The sequence below is a fragment of the Larus michahellis genome, chromosome 5, assembly GCF_964199755.1.
Source record: "Larus michahellis chromosome 5, bLarMic1.1, whole genome shotgun sequence".
NCBI classification, from domain to species: Eukaryota; Metazoa; Chordata; class Aves; order Charadriiformes; family Laridae; genus Larus; species Larus michahellis.
This window is the reverse complement of record NC_133900.1, coordinates 15609316-15627389: the sequence shown is the minus strand read 5'-3', so window position 1 is coordinate 15627389 and position 18074 is coordinate 15609316. Positions and strand designations below refer to the sequence as shown.

The 18074-nt window shown below is 38.8% G+C and overlaps 1 protein-coding gene across 5 annotated transcripts in view; it reads right to left on the bottom strand.

Annotated features, from left to right (window-relative positions):
- The window catches only part of INPP4B (inositol polyphosphate-4-phosphatase type II B), a 364993-nt gene that overhangs the window by 205193 nt on the left and 141726 nt on the right, over nucleotides 1-18074 (bottom strand). For 4 of the 5 annotated variants that reach the window (XM_074588896.1, XM_074588899.1, XM_074588900.1 and 1 more), the window contains exons 7-8: nucleotides 6018-6136; nucleotides 4053-4169 (exon numbers count right to left, since the gene is read on the bottom strand). In XM_074588896.1, coding sequence (XP_074444997.1) covers nucleotides 4053-4169; nucleotides 6018-6136 — 236 coding nt within the window. Of the gene's footprint in view, nucleotides 1-4052; nucleotides 4170-6017; nucleotides 6285-18074 lie in introns of those variants that run through there. The other variant, XM_074588901.1, reaches the window with a different exon arrangement.

Sequence of the window (18074 nt, the reverse complement as noted above, 5' to 3'; positions counted from 1 at the left end):
TTTCAAACTCACTTTACAGATGGAAAAGTCGGTGTAGTAAGAATTTAAGCTGTAGGTGTAACTGCATTAAACACAAATTAGATGTAGATGTGGCAACAGAAGAACCAATCTCAGAAAACAAGCAAACAAAAGCCTCACCATAACTAAATGTTACAGTACTTGCCTAAAAATACAGTGACACTGCTCTACACAATGAAGTTCAGAACACTTTCTGCAGGACACAAGTACATATATTCTAACCACAGAACAGAAAGACCGCTGCCTCCCAAATTAGTCACTAGACATTTCCTCCCCTTAATGTAACACAAATTCACCTATTTTATATTTTCTGTGGGTCTGTCATGTGGCAGTGGTACCTGACTTGCGCAAAGCGGTATTTTCAAAGAGAAGAAATCCAGCTTCACCTTTAAAGCTTGCTAGACCAAACTGGGCAAACCTACATGCTTACCGGAAAGATAAGAATAGCATGGAAAAATGGTACAGAGCTAATATTTTATCAGCATAAGAACCTCTAATTCCAATTTTCTTGGACAACGACTTAAAGAAGAGGTGCAGCCCCAGCATTAAGACAAACCCCAACTATCTAAAAAAAAATAATCTTAAAGACAGTGCAGCTCAAGCCAGTGAAACATAAGTTTGCTTATGGCAGTATGGGAAGAAGATCTTTGTGATGTGGAAACAGATGTCACTGTACATTTTTCAGAATATGGCACTACGCACTCCTTTGTATGCATGGCTTCACTGGATATATTTAAATTTTATATCATAAACACACTAACTTCTTTAGTCCAACTATATCAAAATAAAGTAGGAATAGCATGAACACTTACCGTAACCAATCACCCTAACTTAGGAAGACTAGCCAAAACAAAAAATTTGTGTTTCATTATATTAGAAAGCCTCAATTACAGAAAGCCTGCCACAGCCAAGATATAATTATGGTCATCATCAGACAGACATACATAAAATGTGAAAAGTGCAGTTAGAGTATTCAGTGTGTCAAGCACAGTGAATGCGATAGCAGCTGCACAGTACTTTAATATAATTAAACTGCACTTCTTATATCATGTAAGTTAAAAGACAGACAACAGTGAAGTTAACTATCTGCTTTCTGGTACAGGAATTCAAGCACTGCAAGGTTATTTTAAAATCTTTTTTAAAAGGGCAGCACAAGTAGCATGTCAACAGCTCCAAAAAAAGTTCTGGTTGTCTCTCATGGGGGAGCACCTCCTTTCACTTCAGCATTATGACCTGTGTGCACACACCAAGCAGCATCTAATGATTTTTGAATTATAGCAAAAATCCAATGGGTTTGAAAATGAGATCTAATTCTCTTCTATTGACAGAGGCAGGTTTAGGCAGAAAACAAGAAAATGCTTTACCCTGTGATGTACCCACTGCCCTTTCCCCGCCTTCTCTACCGGCTTCTATTTGTGGCAGTAAAATCCTGCTGAGTTTAATTAACGCACAGAATTCACTTCCTTAAGTTTGATTTTAATTACAAGAGAAATAAGAAAAGAATAATTATATATTTGTGACAAGGGATATTAGTTACTTTGAACTAGTTAACTGAAGTAACCAGGAGTAGTATAGCCCTGATGTGGGATTTCTTATTACTGTAGCTTTTTGCCCAATTTCTGCAAAAATATTTTGCAGTCAGATCCAAGGTTTATTCTCACTCCCATAAATGCTCACTTGTATGAGCTGGTGGCTAGTCTGGGAGCACGGCCTAGAAGAGCAGAGCCTACCTAATAGCCTTGGATTCTCCTCCACCCCCAAGTGGATTACCTGTCTGTTTGGAGGAATAGTGGGGCGACCTGTTGTGGCCATAAGCTGTGGCAGCAATTTTTGAGGACCAAGAAAGCCAGCTTTATTGTAGCTTGGATAATCAGAGCTGTGAAGCTACAGCACTTGGAGCAGGCTTGCTGCCAAAGCGGCACGTCCCATTCCTCGGGCCATAAAGCAAGCACTGAGGTCTGCGCAGCTGCAGCTATGCTGGTAGCAGCATTAAGCTATAGCTCATTTAAACCTGACTTTTAGGAATCTATATATACCTGCAGACTCAAAAAAAGTCACCTGAATTAACAGAAAAGTGTGATGCCTTCCAATTATAGGAAAGAAAGTCAAGCCATTAGTTTTATCGTCACTGATATTCTAGGATGTAAACCCAAGTCCAAATATTGCCACAAATGAAGTCACAACCTTGGTGGCCTGGGGTCATTCACACATGCTACCTTCTACCTTGACTTAAATCTTACAGCTCATTTAATTTTTTCTTACCTAAATCCAGTTTTAAAACAGCTGAATATTAAAAGAATATGTAAACCAGAGCTGGGATTAACATTTCTGCCTACAAAAAGGTACTATAAACTATAGATCTAGAATGTTTTACATAGGAACTACATAACTGCTGTGACAAAAGAGGAAGGTATTCTCTCTTCTGACTTACAAGCTACATTAAAGGGATTCTCTGGGAGAGACTCCAGTTCTGTACTACAATTTTAAGGAACAGTTATAAAACGTTCTTAAAGTTTGTAAAAACTTATCAAATTATATTCATTCTCTAGGCTAGATGTTGCCCTGTATAAGAGGCATAGGTCTGCAACCAGAAGAGGAGTAGTACAGGAATAGCTCTATGAATCAAGTCCTCTTTTTTCGCTTACAGATAGGATATTATTTTCCATCATCTGTCAGTCACAATAGAAACTGGAAGGGAAGGGACAAAGCCAAGCTCCTTTCACTCAATTCCTTTGTCTGTCTGCAGGTGACAACTATTGAATAAACAGCAGATCCCATTTTAAGCCCCTGTAGTCTAAACCATAACCAAAAATTAACACATACACATTGTGAAAATGTGTGTACGTGCCCCTTCCCTGGTTATTCTTAAAGAGAAAAAAATACATTACTCTATAAACTGAAAGAAATCCAGATTCTATGTCTAAAATTTTCCACACATTCCCATTAAAAAGTACAGTGAGGAGACGGATCCGGTCTGGTCCAAAGTTTAAACAACCATATCAACTATTTTCTGCCTGAAAAAAAAAAATAAATTAGAAGTCCTCTAAACATAACTTAACCTATGTAAACAGTTCGAAGACAGTCTCAAGTTGTTAAGTTATGCCTTTAATTTCCTTCTTATGGATTACGAATACATACGCAGTCAGGACATGAGCTTGCATGGTCTTTAATCGTACTGGGGGCCAATTACAGATATGTAAAGAGCAATTCAGCTAATTAAATACAGGTGCCAAGGACCATTTTTGATGCCCAAGAGAAAACTATCAGCTGGACTCCATCCACCACAGAAGAAAAACACAGATCTGCCACAAGTCCTATGACATTTCCTAGCTCCATAAGGCTTAGATCATCTGGAGCACATCAAAATGGCACTCAAGGTCTATATTTGGCAGTTAAATCACTCAAATAGTCCCATTGACCTCCATATATCATCTTCAAGTGAGTAACTGTTTCTCAGCATAAAAAGCTGACAGTGTAACCAAAAATGTACAACACTGATTCACCTTTAGCAATGACACAGAAGATCTTGGGCCCTTACAAATCAATAATAGCAGCAGCCACAGGAGAGCGGCGGGTATCACCACGCAAGAGATTAAAATAAATTATGATTCTCTCTCTCAAATATCAGGTTACAGGCTCTATTATCATTCTGGTTTGGGCATATAAGAAAAATATTACCAGAAACATATTTCTGAAAAATTATTCACAGTGCTGTTATACCAGCCTATTCCATTTGTTCTCTGCCATGAAAAAAAGCATGCAAGAGTAATCTTTTATTTGCCAGGAATACCTGCGCTGATTCATGTAACCAATTAAACAATAGTAAAGGGTCCATCTTAAGCACATGGTTCTCTTTCTCTATTCTCTAGCATAACAACAAAAAATAAAGTACATTTTAGGTATAAGAGAAGAGCAAAACCAATTCTACATAACCCTATTTCCCCAATTTGCAAGCTTGCTAAAGAGAGTCAACAACATGGCAAGAAACTTAATCCTTAGTACAATTTAGGCAAGAAAGGAAGCCAAGCACTTACCGTGTCTTGAGATTTATCTTTGACATCATAGACTGTTAGTTTTATTTTAGTCTCCTCATAGATGGGGTATTCCGGTGGGAATGTCACACCAGTTAAAAACAGTGGATCTCTTGTACCCTGTGTAACATGAGTAAACATTCAGTAAGGTAACAGCTGTGCAATGTCTAGTATGCCATTATGAATGTACAGGAACTGTGGGCTCATTAAAAGAAGTTCGCTTTCTACAGCGGAGAGATGTGAACAGCTAGGTATTATCCAATCAATAAGAAAATGGGACTACTTTAAAACTTTGTCAGGAAAGTTTCAAAAGAAACTTCCAGGATTTTTTTTTAAACTGGAAAAGATACTAAGTGCTTCTGAAACAAAGCCTAGCAACATGCCTTTAAACAGCTCAGCCAGCAGGTATCAGTATCTGGAATATAACCTGTAATAAACAATCCCTTTCTTTCTCCCACGATACTGTCTGGAAGTACCACAATTTCTTATTAATTTAAATGAACCAAAGATATAACTTACACACACATGAAAAAAAAAAGATACCTTCATTAAGTCACAATAAAATGTCTATAGAAACTGCCTGTATTACATTAGGGATACTGATTGCGGGGGGAGGAATTAAAATAACTCTTTATTAGGCAGTAGTGGAGTAAGATCATTTTCCTGTGCTTCAGAACATTATGATTACATCTAAAAGCTGTACACGTAAGTAACTATATCATAGCTTCAGACATACAAACACTTAAGTGAATCACATAGGGTGCTGTTTATAATTTCTTAATGTTTAATTATCCTTAATTTCCAAAGATTACCAGGCTAGTATCCTTAAATTTTCTATTAAGTAAAATGAAGGATTTTGCATGATAAATGTAATTTCTCTTGAAGAAAATAACTTTTCTGTGCCCCTGCCTTCCCCTCCCCCAAAGCTTGACTATGAGGCTGTGAGCCTTGACACAACAAATTCAGGGATTTATTCAGATCTAGGACATTGTGTTAGGAAATGCAATTTCTATAAAAAAAAAAAATCAATCAAATATCTATTCCATCTTCTGCACGACATCATTCCAGACAGTCTGCAATGAAACATCCTGATCAGATACAAGATATTTGAATTAAGCAGTTTCAGGATGGTTGATGGCTGAAACCGTAATAATTTAATTAGTAGTTGGTTGAAACCGATTGTACAAAAAGCTCATGTGTTTAATAGTTAAAACAAGCCTTTGGCAAAATTGTGTGTGTGTTTACTATAAGACTTCCCTGTTCTTAATGAGTCTCTCCAGTAAGCGAAGCAAGTTACACCTACATTGCCTACTCACACTTAATTTTCTCTGTGAACCATTTTTGCTGTTTCTGACACTGATGCTTACAGGGCAAAGCGAAAACTAGCAAAGCAGCCTCAGACAACTTTTGCTGTAATATGTGATGCAAGTTACTAATTATTTTATATAAAGTCACAGACAATACATACACACACACTCTTTTCCCTAATTATAGAAGTAGGCTAATATTTTTCAAATTGCAAAAGCATCAGCTTTCCAATGGAAAAAGAATAACAAGAAACAGATAGGGTAACAGACCACATACTGCACATATACTCGTCTGTAATTTAAAAATACGTTTCAAACTCACTGTACTTTTAATTTAATTTTACTTCACATTGCCTTGTCCTTTCATGAGACCAAGTATTCCCTGTTTCATTCTAGACCTATGTCTGGAGAACTGGAGTATTCTCTATGCCTCTACTTGGAACAACAGAGCTTTCATGAAAAGCCAAGTTCATTTCTAACTGTTTATCCTGGTTAAATGCCAAGAACTACAGAGCACTCTTAGGTATGCTTTACTAACGGCCAGAGTGCGCTTGCCTTACCTAAGACCATGCACTAACTTGTTTCATTTCTCATTCACTTTCTATGGAAGAAACAAGCAATTCGTTAATCAACATGTTAATTGAATAAGAAAGACTCTCACCTCCACGATTTCAGTGCTTGAATACCTCGTCAAAATGTGCTCTGCTGGATGTACCACTGAGACTTGTATAAACGTATTCAGCTTCCGATCACGGGTAGCAGCCACTAGATCCTTGCATGCTGGAGACAGTACAGAATAAAAATAAAATACTCAAAAGAAAATTCTGGGAAAACGCTGTCACAGACACAGGACGAAACAGACTACACTCCGGCTCCAGATCAAATCTCTAGAGACAAGCCGATTTTACAGAGGAAGTCCCTTGGAAGTAACTTACAGAAATAGGAAGTCACATGCTGCAGAACTGCACTGAGATTTCGTTTCCACTAAAAATACTTGCAGCTTCTGCAAAGCTCCCTGCCAGAGGCTCATCAGCTCCGGTATATGAATGTGCGTGCGCATACGCACACTCTTACACACACTGCAATAGTAGGTAATTTTACATAAGCGCTCATTTAATTTGCCACGAAATCACTTAGCAGCCTAACTTGATCATCTCTTGTCTGACAATTTTCTCAGTACACGACCATTTTAAATACATTCTAAACCAGTTAAATGCTATCAGTGATTAGGTTAGTTTACATAGTCTGAATGTCATAGTCTATATGAACTTTTTAGTAGAATTCTCATTGAATAAAAATCTACATACCTAAAAGCAGACGGCAAAATAACCACTTCTTTTGCCAGTGACTGGTATATAAACAAGAAGAATAACTGTATTCTGGCTATATGACATCATTATTAAAACTCATTCTACCTAATAGAGAAATTCAGTTCTTATTTAATAATTCATTTTTATCCTGGGCTCACAGTCATGCAGGTGACTGAGTTTGCTCTTTAGACCGGCACACCTCATGCCTTCTAATCAAAGGGATGAAAGCACCAAAGGAAAAAGGGAAGGAGGGGGAAAGAAACAAATGCACCATTAGCTGCTCTGCAGAAGGGACGTGGACTAACGGGGCATGCACTGGCTCAAAAGCAAATCCCATCCACCTTACATTCTTCAATAAGGAATACGCAACGCTGGATACTGTGACAGGATCTACCCAGTGCTTCCTGCAGCGCATCAAACTACACTAGGATCTTAGAAGCCTGAGGGAAGAAAAGAAAAGCCTACGGTTTCGGAGAGGCTAATTGTCAAGAAAGAGCTGAGGACATTTTCCAGGAGTCGTTGCCAACCGGGGGCTTCCTCAAGTGCAGCTGACCTTTAACGTTTTAAAAGGTGAGTCAGATTATCCTCACAGCAAGCAAACCTGGTCTGATGAGAAGCCAAGGCAAGGAAAGCTCCGATACATACAAAAAGCCAACTCAGCTTGGTTTATACTTTTATTTTCCTTTGGGCTTTGGACCTGCTGCTTGAGGAAATAAAAGGAAAACTGGATGTGGCTTTTTTACCACTCTTCCATAACAGTTCAAAAGGAACAAGAAAACACTTAAGCCTAACCTTCCCAGAATATTTTGAAGTTTTTGCTTCATCCAGAATTGCCAATGAAATCCCTTGGTAGACAATTTCAAACTGACCCTATCATAATTTGGTGTGGTACGACTGGGATAAGAATAAAAGTTTGTGGATGATGCAGTCTTTATGAAACAGCTGACATAACAGCATCAGAATTGAATAGCAAGTTGCCAGCAACTCCTTGCTACTAAGGCTCACCACATTACTGAAATGACTCTAAATATTAGCACTACTTAATATGACCTGAAGAATTATATGAGCAGATTTACTGAAAAGCAGTTACCAAAGCACAAAAGGTTGGGCAGATACGTACAAATTTGAACTATATCCTCTCTAAGCTGACCACAGACACAGTACCAGATCATTGAAATTTCCAGATACAGCCATTTCCCCTCCACAAACCCTGATCTGATGCCACCACCCAATCTTTAAATGTTCTGCTCTATAATCATGTTTTTAGAGTATAGCACAGTAAAGTAGTTTCAGAGGAATGGTGAGAGAGCTCATGTTCACTACCAGAAGCTGGAACACTGACAGATATGGTCAAATTTTTCATACGCACCACAAAGGAAGGCTAGCCAGCTCAATGGACCTCCAAAGATGATAAGAATACATCAGAAGGGAAAAAACAGAAAAAGACAGAAACTTAGGAAAAACAAAACGAAATCCCCCCAAAAAAAACCCACCAGTGACTCTGGCAGGAGCCCTACAGCTGAACAATTGTAAAAAGTACTTCTGCATGATAAATGCGGGTAAATCCCCTGTAAATAAAGGTTTGATTTATTTGCGGGATGTCTCAAAGACATTAACTAGATGCGACTAATTCTTTTAGCAGCCAAGAGCACGGGCTTTTATCCTATTGATAAACCTTTAAGAATAGAAAGATGATTTGGTCACCACCTTGGTGATATCTGAGTACAAAAGACAATTAATTTCTGTGATGGGGAGGCAATCTAGTCATTAGATCATTTTCCTGTAAAAGGCAGCTTAGCAACATGATCTTGAATTTCATTAGGTAGAGTTGGCATGAATGCAATTCATCTGCATATCTCCAATAGGGAGGATCAGCACAAAGTATCAGAACTCTTTGGGAGATACCAGTGCAGAAGGATAAATGAAATAAAACGAAACCTGCATCTACTTTGATGACAGAGTCTCTAATGTGACATTGGGCTGCTTCATTCACAACTACTGTTTTAGTCAGAGAGGATATTCAATAAGGTTGTTGCTGGCAGAGAACTGAAGATTTGGTGTGACACAGAATTTGTCAGCTTGAGACACAGTGCCTCACTTCCCTAAAACCAGTTCAACTGAAACGTTTAACATAGCATAAGTACTACTTTTAAGCTGATGCCAAATAATAGAAGTTCGTTACAGCCTGTTCACAGCCTGGCAAGCTCCACAGCACCACATTGCATTGTTGCCCTTTGAACCATTTTACTAGCAGTATCTTAGGTCTTCTCAAAGAAACAGTCAACACCCTTTGGATAAAGTGAAACATTATATGGCTGTGAAATAGATCTGTTGGGCATTATTGACGTACTACTCAAAAAGAAACTGATGAAAAGACAAACATGAAAGGCATGCTAAGGCTGTTTTCTTAACTGCAAATGTAACACAGTGAAAGCAGGTAACAACATCAATACACCTTCCATCATAACCTATGCCCAAGCAGACCATACACATAGGTCACATTTCTTTTCAGTACTTCACTATGCCTGAATTAATTTTGGACAAATTCATCAACACAACTTAGTGAACTGAAGTGACAGTTTGTACTTACTTGCCAAAAATATGTGAATGTACTCATTGTGACTGTTGACTCAGGGTGTAAAAGCCTGAGTCATCCATTCCCCTGGTGATCCCATCTCTGCTAAGCCTATCAGTGTACAGTGAATGTTTAAGGAAGAACTGTATTAGGAATAATTTATGCTTTTATATCAACAAAGAAAAAAGTTAAGATATCAGGAAGACACAACCGTGCATATTAAGCAAAGAAAAATGAGGAAAGACAGCAAAGAAATCACTATGTGTAGAGCACGATGAAAGGCTGCAAGGAAAAAGAATTGCTCTAGAATATTTTTACAAATACTTAACGTATTTTGCAAAATTCTGCAGTCTACATATAAAACTGTCTTACCATTTAAAATGCCTTAAAACAGATAACATTTAATCAGTGTTATTCTTCAACACTTATTTTCTAAAGAATAAATGCAAAGAGAATATTAACTGTCATTTTGTTTGCATTACTGTTGTTGTTCCACTACTAAAACTGTAATATTATTCCTACATGAATTGCAGTAAACAACTGCTCCATCAGTCATGCCTGTACGTTGTCCTGTACATTCCAGTACCACGACGAGGCACACAAACCACGTGTGCTGGAAACGCAAACCGCACAAGTAGGTGCTTGATTCTCGAGTTCTGCCACATTCGATATTTCACTGTTCCCTGTGCTGCACTAACATGCTGGCCGTGCTCTTCATCCTCCTGTGCATGCATGCACACGTAAAGACAACAGAAAGACTGGTTACTCTTTCCTCAAAACCAGGCTATGCTGTAAACACAGTAGAATCTTGCTTCACAGTTTCAGTGACCGATTCATGGGATCAGGGAGAACTTTCTGAAAACGTTACCTATATGGAAGAATAGCTCACAGAGAGAAAGACTAAAAAAACCCCTAAATTACTATATAAAAATTAAAAGGAGAAAAACAAACAAAAAAAGCCCCCAAAAACCAAAACAGAAATAGTCTGGAAATTCATTATCTACCTTCCCTGAAACTATAACAATTCTGACCAGGCGTTGAAGCACTGCTCCGAGCACTAAGCTCACTGGGGCCAAAATAAATTAATCTGGCAGAGAAACAGGGAGATGCAGCATCTCCCAGAACTGAAAAAGATCCAGCAGTTGGAACGAGCAGCATGGGCAGAGGGACTGAAAGACATCCTCAGCTCAGAGTTCACAGAGTTGTTTGGGAAGGAAGCCAAGGTCTAGCCCAAAAATTGGGAAATGGCACTGAAATTGCAATGTTTACTTTTGTTAGTGGGGGAAATTACAGCACATTGGTGAACATCTTCCCAGACTATGGATTCACACAATATGTGAGCATTAGCCTACATGGCAATTTGTGAGGTAGCTTTTTCTCTAACCAGTGACAGAAACACCATTTCCCACAGCTTTGTTCCTTCCTGTTTTCCAAACCAAAAGAGATTCCAAGAGGCCGGCAAGGGAATTAACCACCATAGCCCTGTTGTCTCCAGGGAACGCTATTTTGTATGTTCCCAAAACAGAACAGCAAATTAGTAGTATCTAAAGACAAGGGGCATGGGAGAAGAAGCCTGTGTGTCTCATGCACGTATATATGTGAACATAACGTTCAAAATTTTTCTTCATTTCACTGGCATTGCAGCAGCATTATTATCCCAAAGCAACTTAGTTTATAAATAATAACGTACAGTCTGTCTTGATAGACTAATTAACTGAGGTGCAGCTATTCCTTAGTGGGCAAAAGCACACATTAAATAAGAGAACACTACTTTCAGACCCGTGCTACATGCAGAACACTAAAGAGTACACAGTTTTCTTTCCTCCACCCTGGGGGGGTGTTGAGGAGGTTCTCATGAGGCACATGAGAAAAAAGCGCACATCACTGCTGCTTCTGCCTCTGCTGAACACACAGCACTAACCAAGCTTGCTGAAAAGAATACCTTCAAGTCAGGGACACATAAGGGCTTAGGAATAAACCAACTTCAGAACATACGTGAAAGCTTTGGCCATACTTTCGAATTAGGAGCGTAAATGCAACTGCGAGAGGGATGAAAACAGGACAGAGATGTGCCCTCTGCATGGCAAAACGTGCCCAAAAGCAAATGGGACAAATGTTTGAGGACAGGTATTAGCACAGAATGGTGTAAATGAGCACCCCTCCAGCTAGCACTCCATAAAAAATATTATTAATTGGTTTATCATAAATGCTACTGATTAGTTGTCCCATTCATGTGTCAGCAGGAATGCTTCTGTTTGCTGGTGTGTAAAGAACACCTCTACCTAGGGACCAAAAGAACAGAAAAGTAACTCCCACAACAATTTGTATTGTGGACTCCCAGTAAAATTCACCATACAACACTAAATATCAAAGGATGCAGCCACAGGAATTATAATATCCAAGTTATCGCAAAATGAGGGCACAGTTACATAGTCATGAAACAAGTACGTACTAGGAGGGACAGTCATTAACAGTAGTGACTAAAACAGATGCTCTGACTCAGGTAAACTCTGCAATGAAAAGAATCTCTACAGAAGAGAAGACTACATTTGGACCACATATCCACTGATTTTTACCTAAGAAAAGGTCCAAGATCACTGTTCCAGTCTGAGAGGCTTATATAAAATACATAGCTGTTCTCTGGAATGTACAGCTGGTTGCTAAAGTAACCTAGTTATATCTCAAGGAAATGCACATACATAACAATTCACATCCTTTGGGGGATGCCTGTAATTAGCAGCAGGAAGAAAATTTCTACCAACAGTCCAAGGAGAAAGAGATGACAGAGAAGTCTTATAAGATGAAGCATAAAGAAAGATATCTCTATGACATCTCAACAAATACAGGTTTGGTGAAAAAAAACCAACAAAACACACCACCACCCATATTAGCAGTACTCACTGTAAGCGATATATCAATATGCTGTCCAGAAAAACATCAATCATTACCCACTTAATTTGCAGCTAAAAGAACACAATTATTTAGGAGTCACTGAAACAAGATACATGAGTGCTGTTGGGGGAAAATGCTGTAGGCCGATGGAGCGTAGGGACAAGTGATCGTGCCCAGGAGTTGAGGTGCCAGCTGCACTCATCATCCTATTTGCATATGAAGTGATAAATCCAGTTAGAATTACCACTGTGAAAATCAGAAGTGATCTATTTCAGACTAAGTTCTGCCCACCCTGGGTTTTGCAGGACTAAAGAAATTTTAGGTTTTGTGTCTTTCGTGTTTTACTGAAAGCCTCACGCTGGACTAAAGCATTAAGTAGAGCACTTTCAAACTGTGTCCTTCTGCTTTCTCCAAGAAGTTGAAATAAATGCAACGGCTTAGACTGTAACTTTGCATTGCCATTACCAGCAACAATAATAGCCATTTCCTGAGTGTGGGTTTCAATTCTTCTGACGTGTTAGAACAGGCCTATTTCATATTGCAGCTTTGCTATTCAGCCTGGACAACCCCAGATATTTATAGAGTTTAAGTATGATAGATGCAAGAGACTCAGGAAAGTGACCAACTGGATCACCGTACAGCTCACAAGCATCGTATTTCCACTGCAGAAGTGAATGCATGGTTACATGTGTTAACCATCCATCCAGTACAATTTACATTTTGGTAGTGCGTTAATCCATTGCTAAGGTTCTGTCCCATCACATTCACTGCTAACGACCATGCTCCTCCAGCTTTATTTACAATTGTGTATAACTGACTTTCACCACCTCTGTGCTCTAGACTTAAGCTACACAACGGCAACGAGGTCACAGAAGTGAATTTCTAGCTTTGCTCAGAACAGCTGACTTAATTTAAGAAGTTATCAAACAAATTGCCCTTGATCAGTATTTTTAAACTCCTTTAGTTTTTTGAAACTATATCTGAGAATGTCTCTCTGTGTACCTTTTTCATGTAGTGCTATATTTAGTCATAAAAATGTAGTTCTTAAAAAAAACCAACCCTGCACTTCCTTACTGAGCACACTGTGGCTTTAACAGCACAGACAGCTCTGTTTTTCTGAGATGCTGCAGTAGTCTAGTGACAGCAGAGCTCCTGCTGTTGCTTTAGAGTCTCAATTATTCTCTTTGCCTTCTGTCCAAAACTATTCTGCTCATGGTACTGCTTGTTAATGGTATTTATGCTCAGATTTGAAGGTGACTTCAGTTCTCTGGTGAGAGATAATAAGGAAAGAAGAAAAAAAAAATGCTTGAAGCCTTACAAAAACTTGCTATACAATACTACACTCCAAAATATATTCATAACAAAAAGGATTTTGATACTGCTATTCCAAGGCTGTAATTTATTTTGGTATTGTTGGTATTTTAGAATACCAAGAAAGAGTTTACATCTCCTGGAAACAGAGATAAATACCATTTCCCTCTTTACCTTTTCCCGATAGTCTCATATCAAGTATTTAATAAAGAAGTAAACTTGCCGTAATTTCTTTCAGAGATTTCTCACTATTCCGAAAATAGAGTGGTTAGAAGTTTAAGTACCAGCTGAAGGATTAGAAGAATAGCAAATGGTATACAAACTTTTTCTTTGTACTATGAGTTTATTTATACTATAAGCTCATAGCAAACATCTAGAACCTGTAACAATTTCTTTCAGATTTTATAAATAAAACATATTCTGCTGGTTCCTAACTTTGTCCATCTCTTCAGAAATAAAATAAATGTACAAAAATATATCAGCAATACCACAAGAAGATGAAAAAACCCAAAAGTGACAAGCCTCTCTCAAAGTTTTCAGTCTGCCACATCTGTTTTTATTATAACAGCATACATTGCTTCCTTTGACATAAGCATTTATACACTGCTATACCAGTTGTCAAGTGAAGCATTACGTGGTTTTGATCCTCAGTGTGCAGTATTACTTTACAACACTGTAGAGACAGTTTTTTTCTCTAATATGTAAAGAAAATTCATCTGTTGCGTAGCCTTGCTCCAAATCCATGTAATCATATACATCTTTACAACATACATTCAGGTTTGGTGAGGAAAGAAGCTTCCCTCGCAAAATAAAGGAAGGCTGTCAAGCAACACAGAGTCCAGCAACCAGAGCAGACAACAAGCTTCAGAAAGAACTCTAAACAACCTGAAATCTTTTACGGTGCTTCTTCACTGCAGTATGGGTGCTTTGAGCAGCTGTAAGTGAGCTACTGTGGCTTCTGGGGAGAAGTCTACCTACAGGAGCCCAGACTTCAGTAGGGAGCAGTCCACCCTGCTTCTTTGGCATGCCCTGCAGCCTGGACAAGACTTCAGGGTCCCACAATTATGCTGCTATTACTACCAAGCTAGCTGATGTTAACATTGACCTGAGTACATCCGAACAATAGTGCAGTTTCAAAGGCTGCGATAAGGATGTCCCTTTTACATAAGCTTCTCTGGAGCTAGCTCTCTAATTAATCATAACCTAATTGACTATGTGGCCATAGCCCTGTTGCCCATGAGATACTACTAGTGAATAAAACTATTAATTTCTTCTTTAAGTGAAAATGTTACATAGTAAAGGCAATCCTGACGAAGGTGCCAGGACAAGATGCAGTAGGGAGTTAAACAATAGTAACTCACAAAAGAAAAGACTGACAATAGTTAGACTTGCAAGCAAAGCTATTGCTCGACTGTCTAATTGAACATCCTTTAAGATTCATTTGTCTGAAAAGATTTGTGTTCCTTCCTTTACCATATGCCAAGGATGGAGCTTCCAGTGAAGGGCAAGGAAGCAATGTAGTGTTGATCAATTTCACAAAGATTCACGAAAAATAACACCACCCAAGGGAGCACAGCAGAAAGGTTTGAGCACTGTAGTACTCTCCATGTGTAGCGTGCAAACGAGGCACAACATGGCCTTTAAGAAAAGTAGGCAGGGTATTAATCGAGCTGCATGATTGTACTATTTTATTTTTTTTTATTTCCCCCTCCCGCTCCTCTGTTGGGATGCTATACACTAGCCTGATTCGCAATTGGTTCTTGTTGCACAGGTGCCTGTCAAATGTTGAGAATGGACTAGTGAGTCTTTGTCTAAAAAGAGAGTCCTCTACAGAAAATAGAAAGCAAAGCGCTAGTCCCTCCAATATACCAGAGGCCATCTTTTAGCAAAAGAAAAAACACACTCTTTGACGTGTCTAAAAGGAAACCAGACTAAGACGTACGTCAAAGTCAAGGCAAATAAGAGCAAGACACAATTTTAATCAAAGGAGGAAATAGATTTCTGCAATCCAGAACAATCACTTTTAGCCCTGTAACGATTAAATTTCCTAGTCAGGAAATGCATGATAAATGCTCAGTAATCTGCATGCAAGCTGTAGTTAAAAGGAGAAGATGTTCTAATATAAAACGGACTTGTCTGAAAAGGTGGCAATTCTGGATTAATACCTAAATTAGAGATCCAAGTAAGGGACAATGCTTTACTCCTCAAGCGATTTCGAGACAGCCATTCTGACATATAAATTAAGATCGCTTTAATAGTATGAGACCTGCATGAGATAGCAAAGTATAACCTCTTCATAAGGAATAAAAAAAAAAAAAAATTGTATTTTTTTTTTTTTTCACATAAATGACAGAGTCCAGAAATAATAAAAGCTCACAGATCAAGGGTTGTGTCAGAGGACAAATTTCAAGGAATCCACCTCCCATGTTCATTTTGTATTCATTTCTTCACATATCCTGAAGAAATAACCTTTAATCCTAAACTTCCTCAAAATGTACATCTCAACCATGAGAACTCTGTTGGAACAGACAAACAGCCTTTAAAAAAGTACAGAGTAACAAATACCATACTGACTGTAGCTGTTGTGACACTTAGGTGTCATTTTAAATTAACATTTTTAAAGCAACATTTCCAGTTTCTTCAAAATCAACACTGAGCTCATCTCCTCAAAGATATTGGCCTGTAATTACTCTAAATTGTCAACTCACATATTTACACAAGGTCTGCAGCTTGTATTTGACACAGATCTAAAAGTGGGAGACATTAATGACTTCTACAGAGCAGCACAGCCCAGCATACCACATGCTAAACCAGACAGTTGGATCCTTATACTATAAATTTTGTCATTTCCAGCAGGAGTTTCTTCAAAGGTGAAAAACGGCTGTTTACGCATGTTACAATAATATGTTTGAAACTGCCTTGGTTTTGATGTGTTAACATATGTAAACACATAGAATCATAGGTTGGAAGGGACCTTTAAGATCATTGAGTCCAACCATTAACCTAACACTGGCAAACCATCACAGGGCAGCCTGTTCCGATGCTTGATAAACCCCTTTGGTACAGAAATTTTTCCTAATAGCTGACTTCTTGCCAGAGAAATAGTTTTAAATTATTTCAACTCCTTTGTACAAAGACATTTTAGTTAATGATTAAAAGGAAAAAAAAATATAAAAATCCTTCACTTGTCTCTGTAGAGAGACTCCCTGGCAGATTTGAGATTTAAATCCAGAATGACCTAGGTATTGCTGCTTTTCATCGCAATGGGAGCACGTTCAGATCTCAGAGTTGAAAACAGTGCTAGCTCATTTTAGTTTTTAAATGTAGTTCATTTACAGTCCTGCAGCCAACAATCCTCAGCTTCTTAGGTGTGAAGAATTCCAGTCTTCAAAGAACTCTAAGACCAAATTCTTCTTAACTCATCGTAATGAATTCTGTACTCATTCAGTCTCTCAGAAATCAATCTTAAATGCAACAGGATTTCAGATTAAAACGTCAGCTTTAAGACATTTTGAACATTTGAACTATATTTCACAAGATAGTCAGGCATTTTTTAAATTTAGTTCCATTTATTTCATCTCAGTTTCATATTCCACATAACAGGAAAAAAACCACAATAAAGATATGGTTGATCACCATTAACTGTACTAGAAACTTTATTATCCACAGGAAGTGGGGATAAAACAACGAAGAAAAGCATTCTTAAGCATTTTGTTTTTTACCAAAGCCCTTCCAAGCACATCAGGTCAGCCTGCTTGTCATGCTGCATCAAGTGTCACGTAAGATTTTGTGGTGCTGCATTTAGGAGAACTCTGTTTTTTTCAGGGCCTGCACGGGAACTTCAAGTCAAACCTCACCACAGGACATGCATTTCAAAACTCCCCAAAATAAGTGCAGCTGTAACTAATGTGTTCAAAAGGGGACAAGGACTTCAGTCCTCATTATTTAGATGCTTTGCTTTTTAAGGAACTTCTGTTTCCACATATGAGGATTAGAAAAAAAGTCCACTGGGAAATGTTTTATAACATCAGCAGGTTCGCTGATGATACCAAACTGGGTGGGGCGGCTGACACCCCAGAGGGCCGTGCTGCTATCCAGTGTGACCTAGACAGTCTGGCGAGCTGGGCAGAGAAGAACCTAATGAGATTCAACAAGGACAAGTGTAGGGTCCTGCACCTGGGGAGGAAGAATGTCAGGCACCAATATAGGCTAGGGGTGGACCTGCTGGAAAGCAGTTCGGAAGAAAAGGATCTGGGGGTCTTGGTAGACAGTAAATTATCCATGAGCAAGCAATGTGCCCTTGTCGCCAAGAAGGCCAACAGAACTCTGGGCTGCATAGGGAAGAGTGTGGCCAGCAGGTCGAGGGAGGTCATTCTCCCCCTCTACTCTGCACTGGCGAGGCCACGACTGGAATACTGTGTCCAGCTCTGGGCTCCCCAGTTCAAGAGGGACAGGGAACTACTGGAGAGAGTCCAGCGTAGGGCAACAAAGATGATTGAGGGACTGGAGCATCTCCCTTATGAGGAAAGGCTGAGAGAGCTGGAACTCTTTAGCCTGGAGAAGAGAAGGTTGAGGGGAGACCTTAGTAATGTTTACAAGTATCTAAAGGGTGGGTTTAAGGAGGATGGAG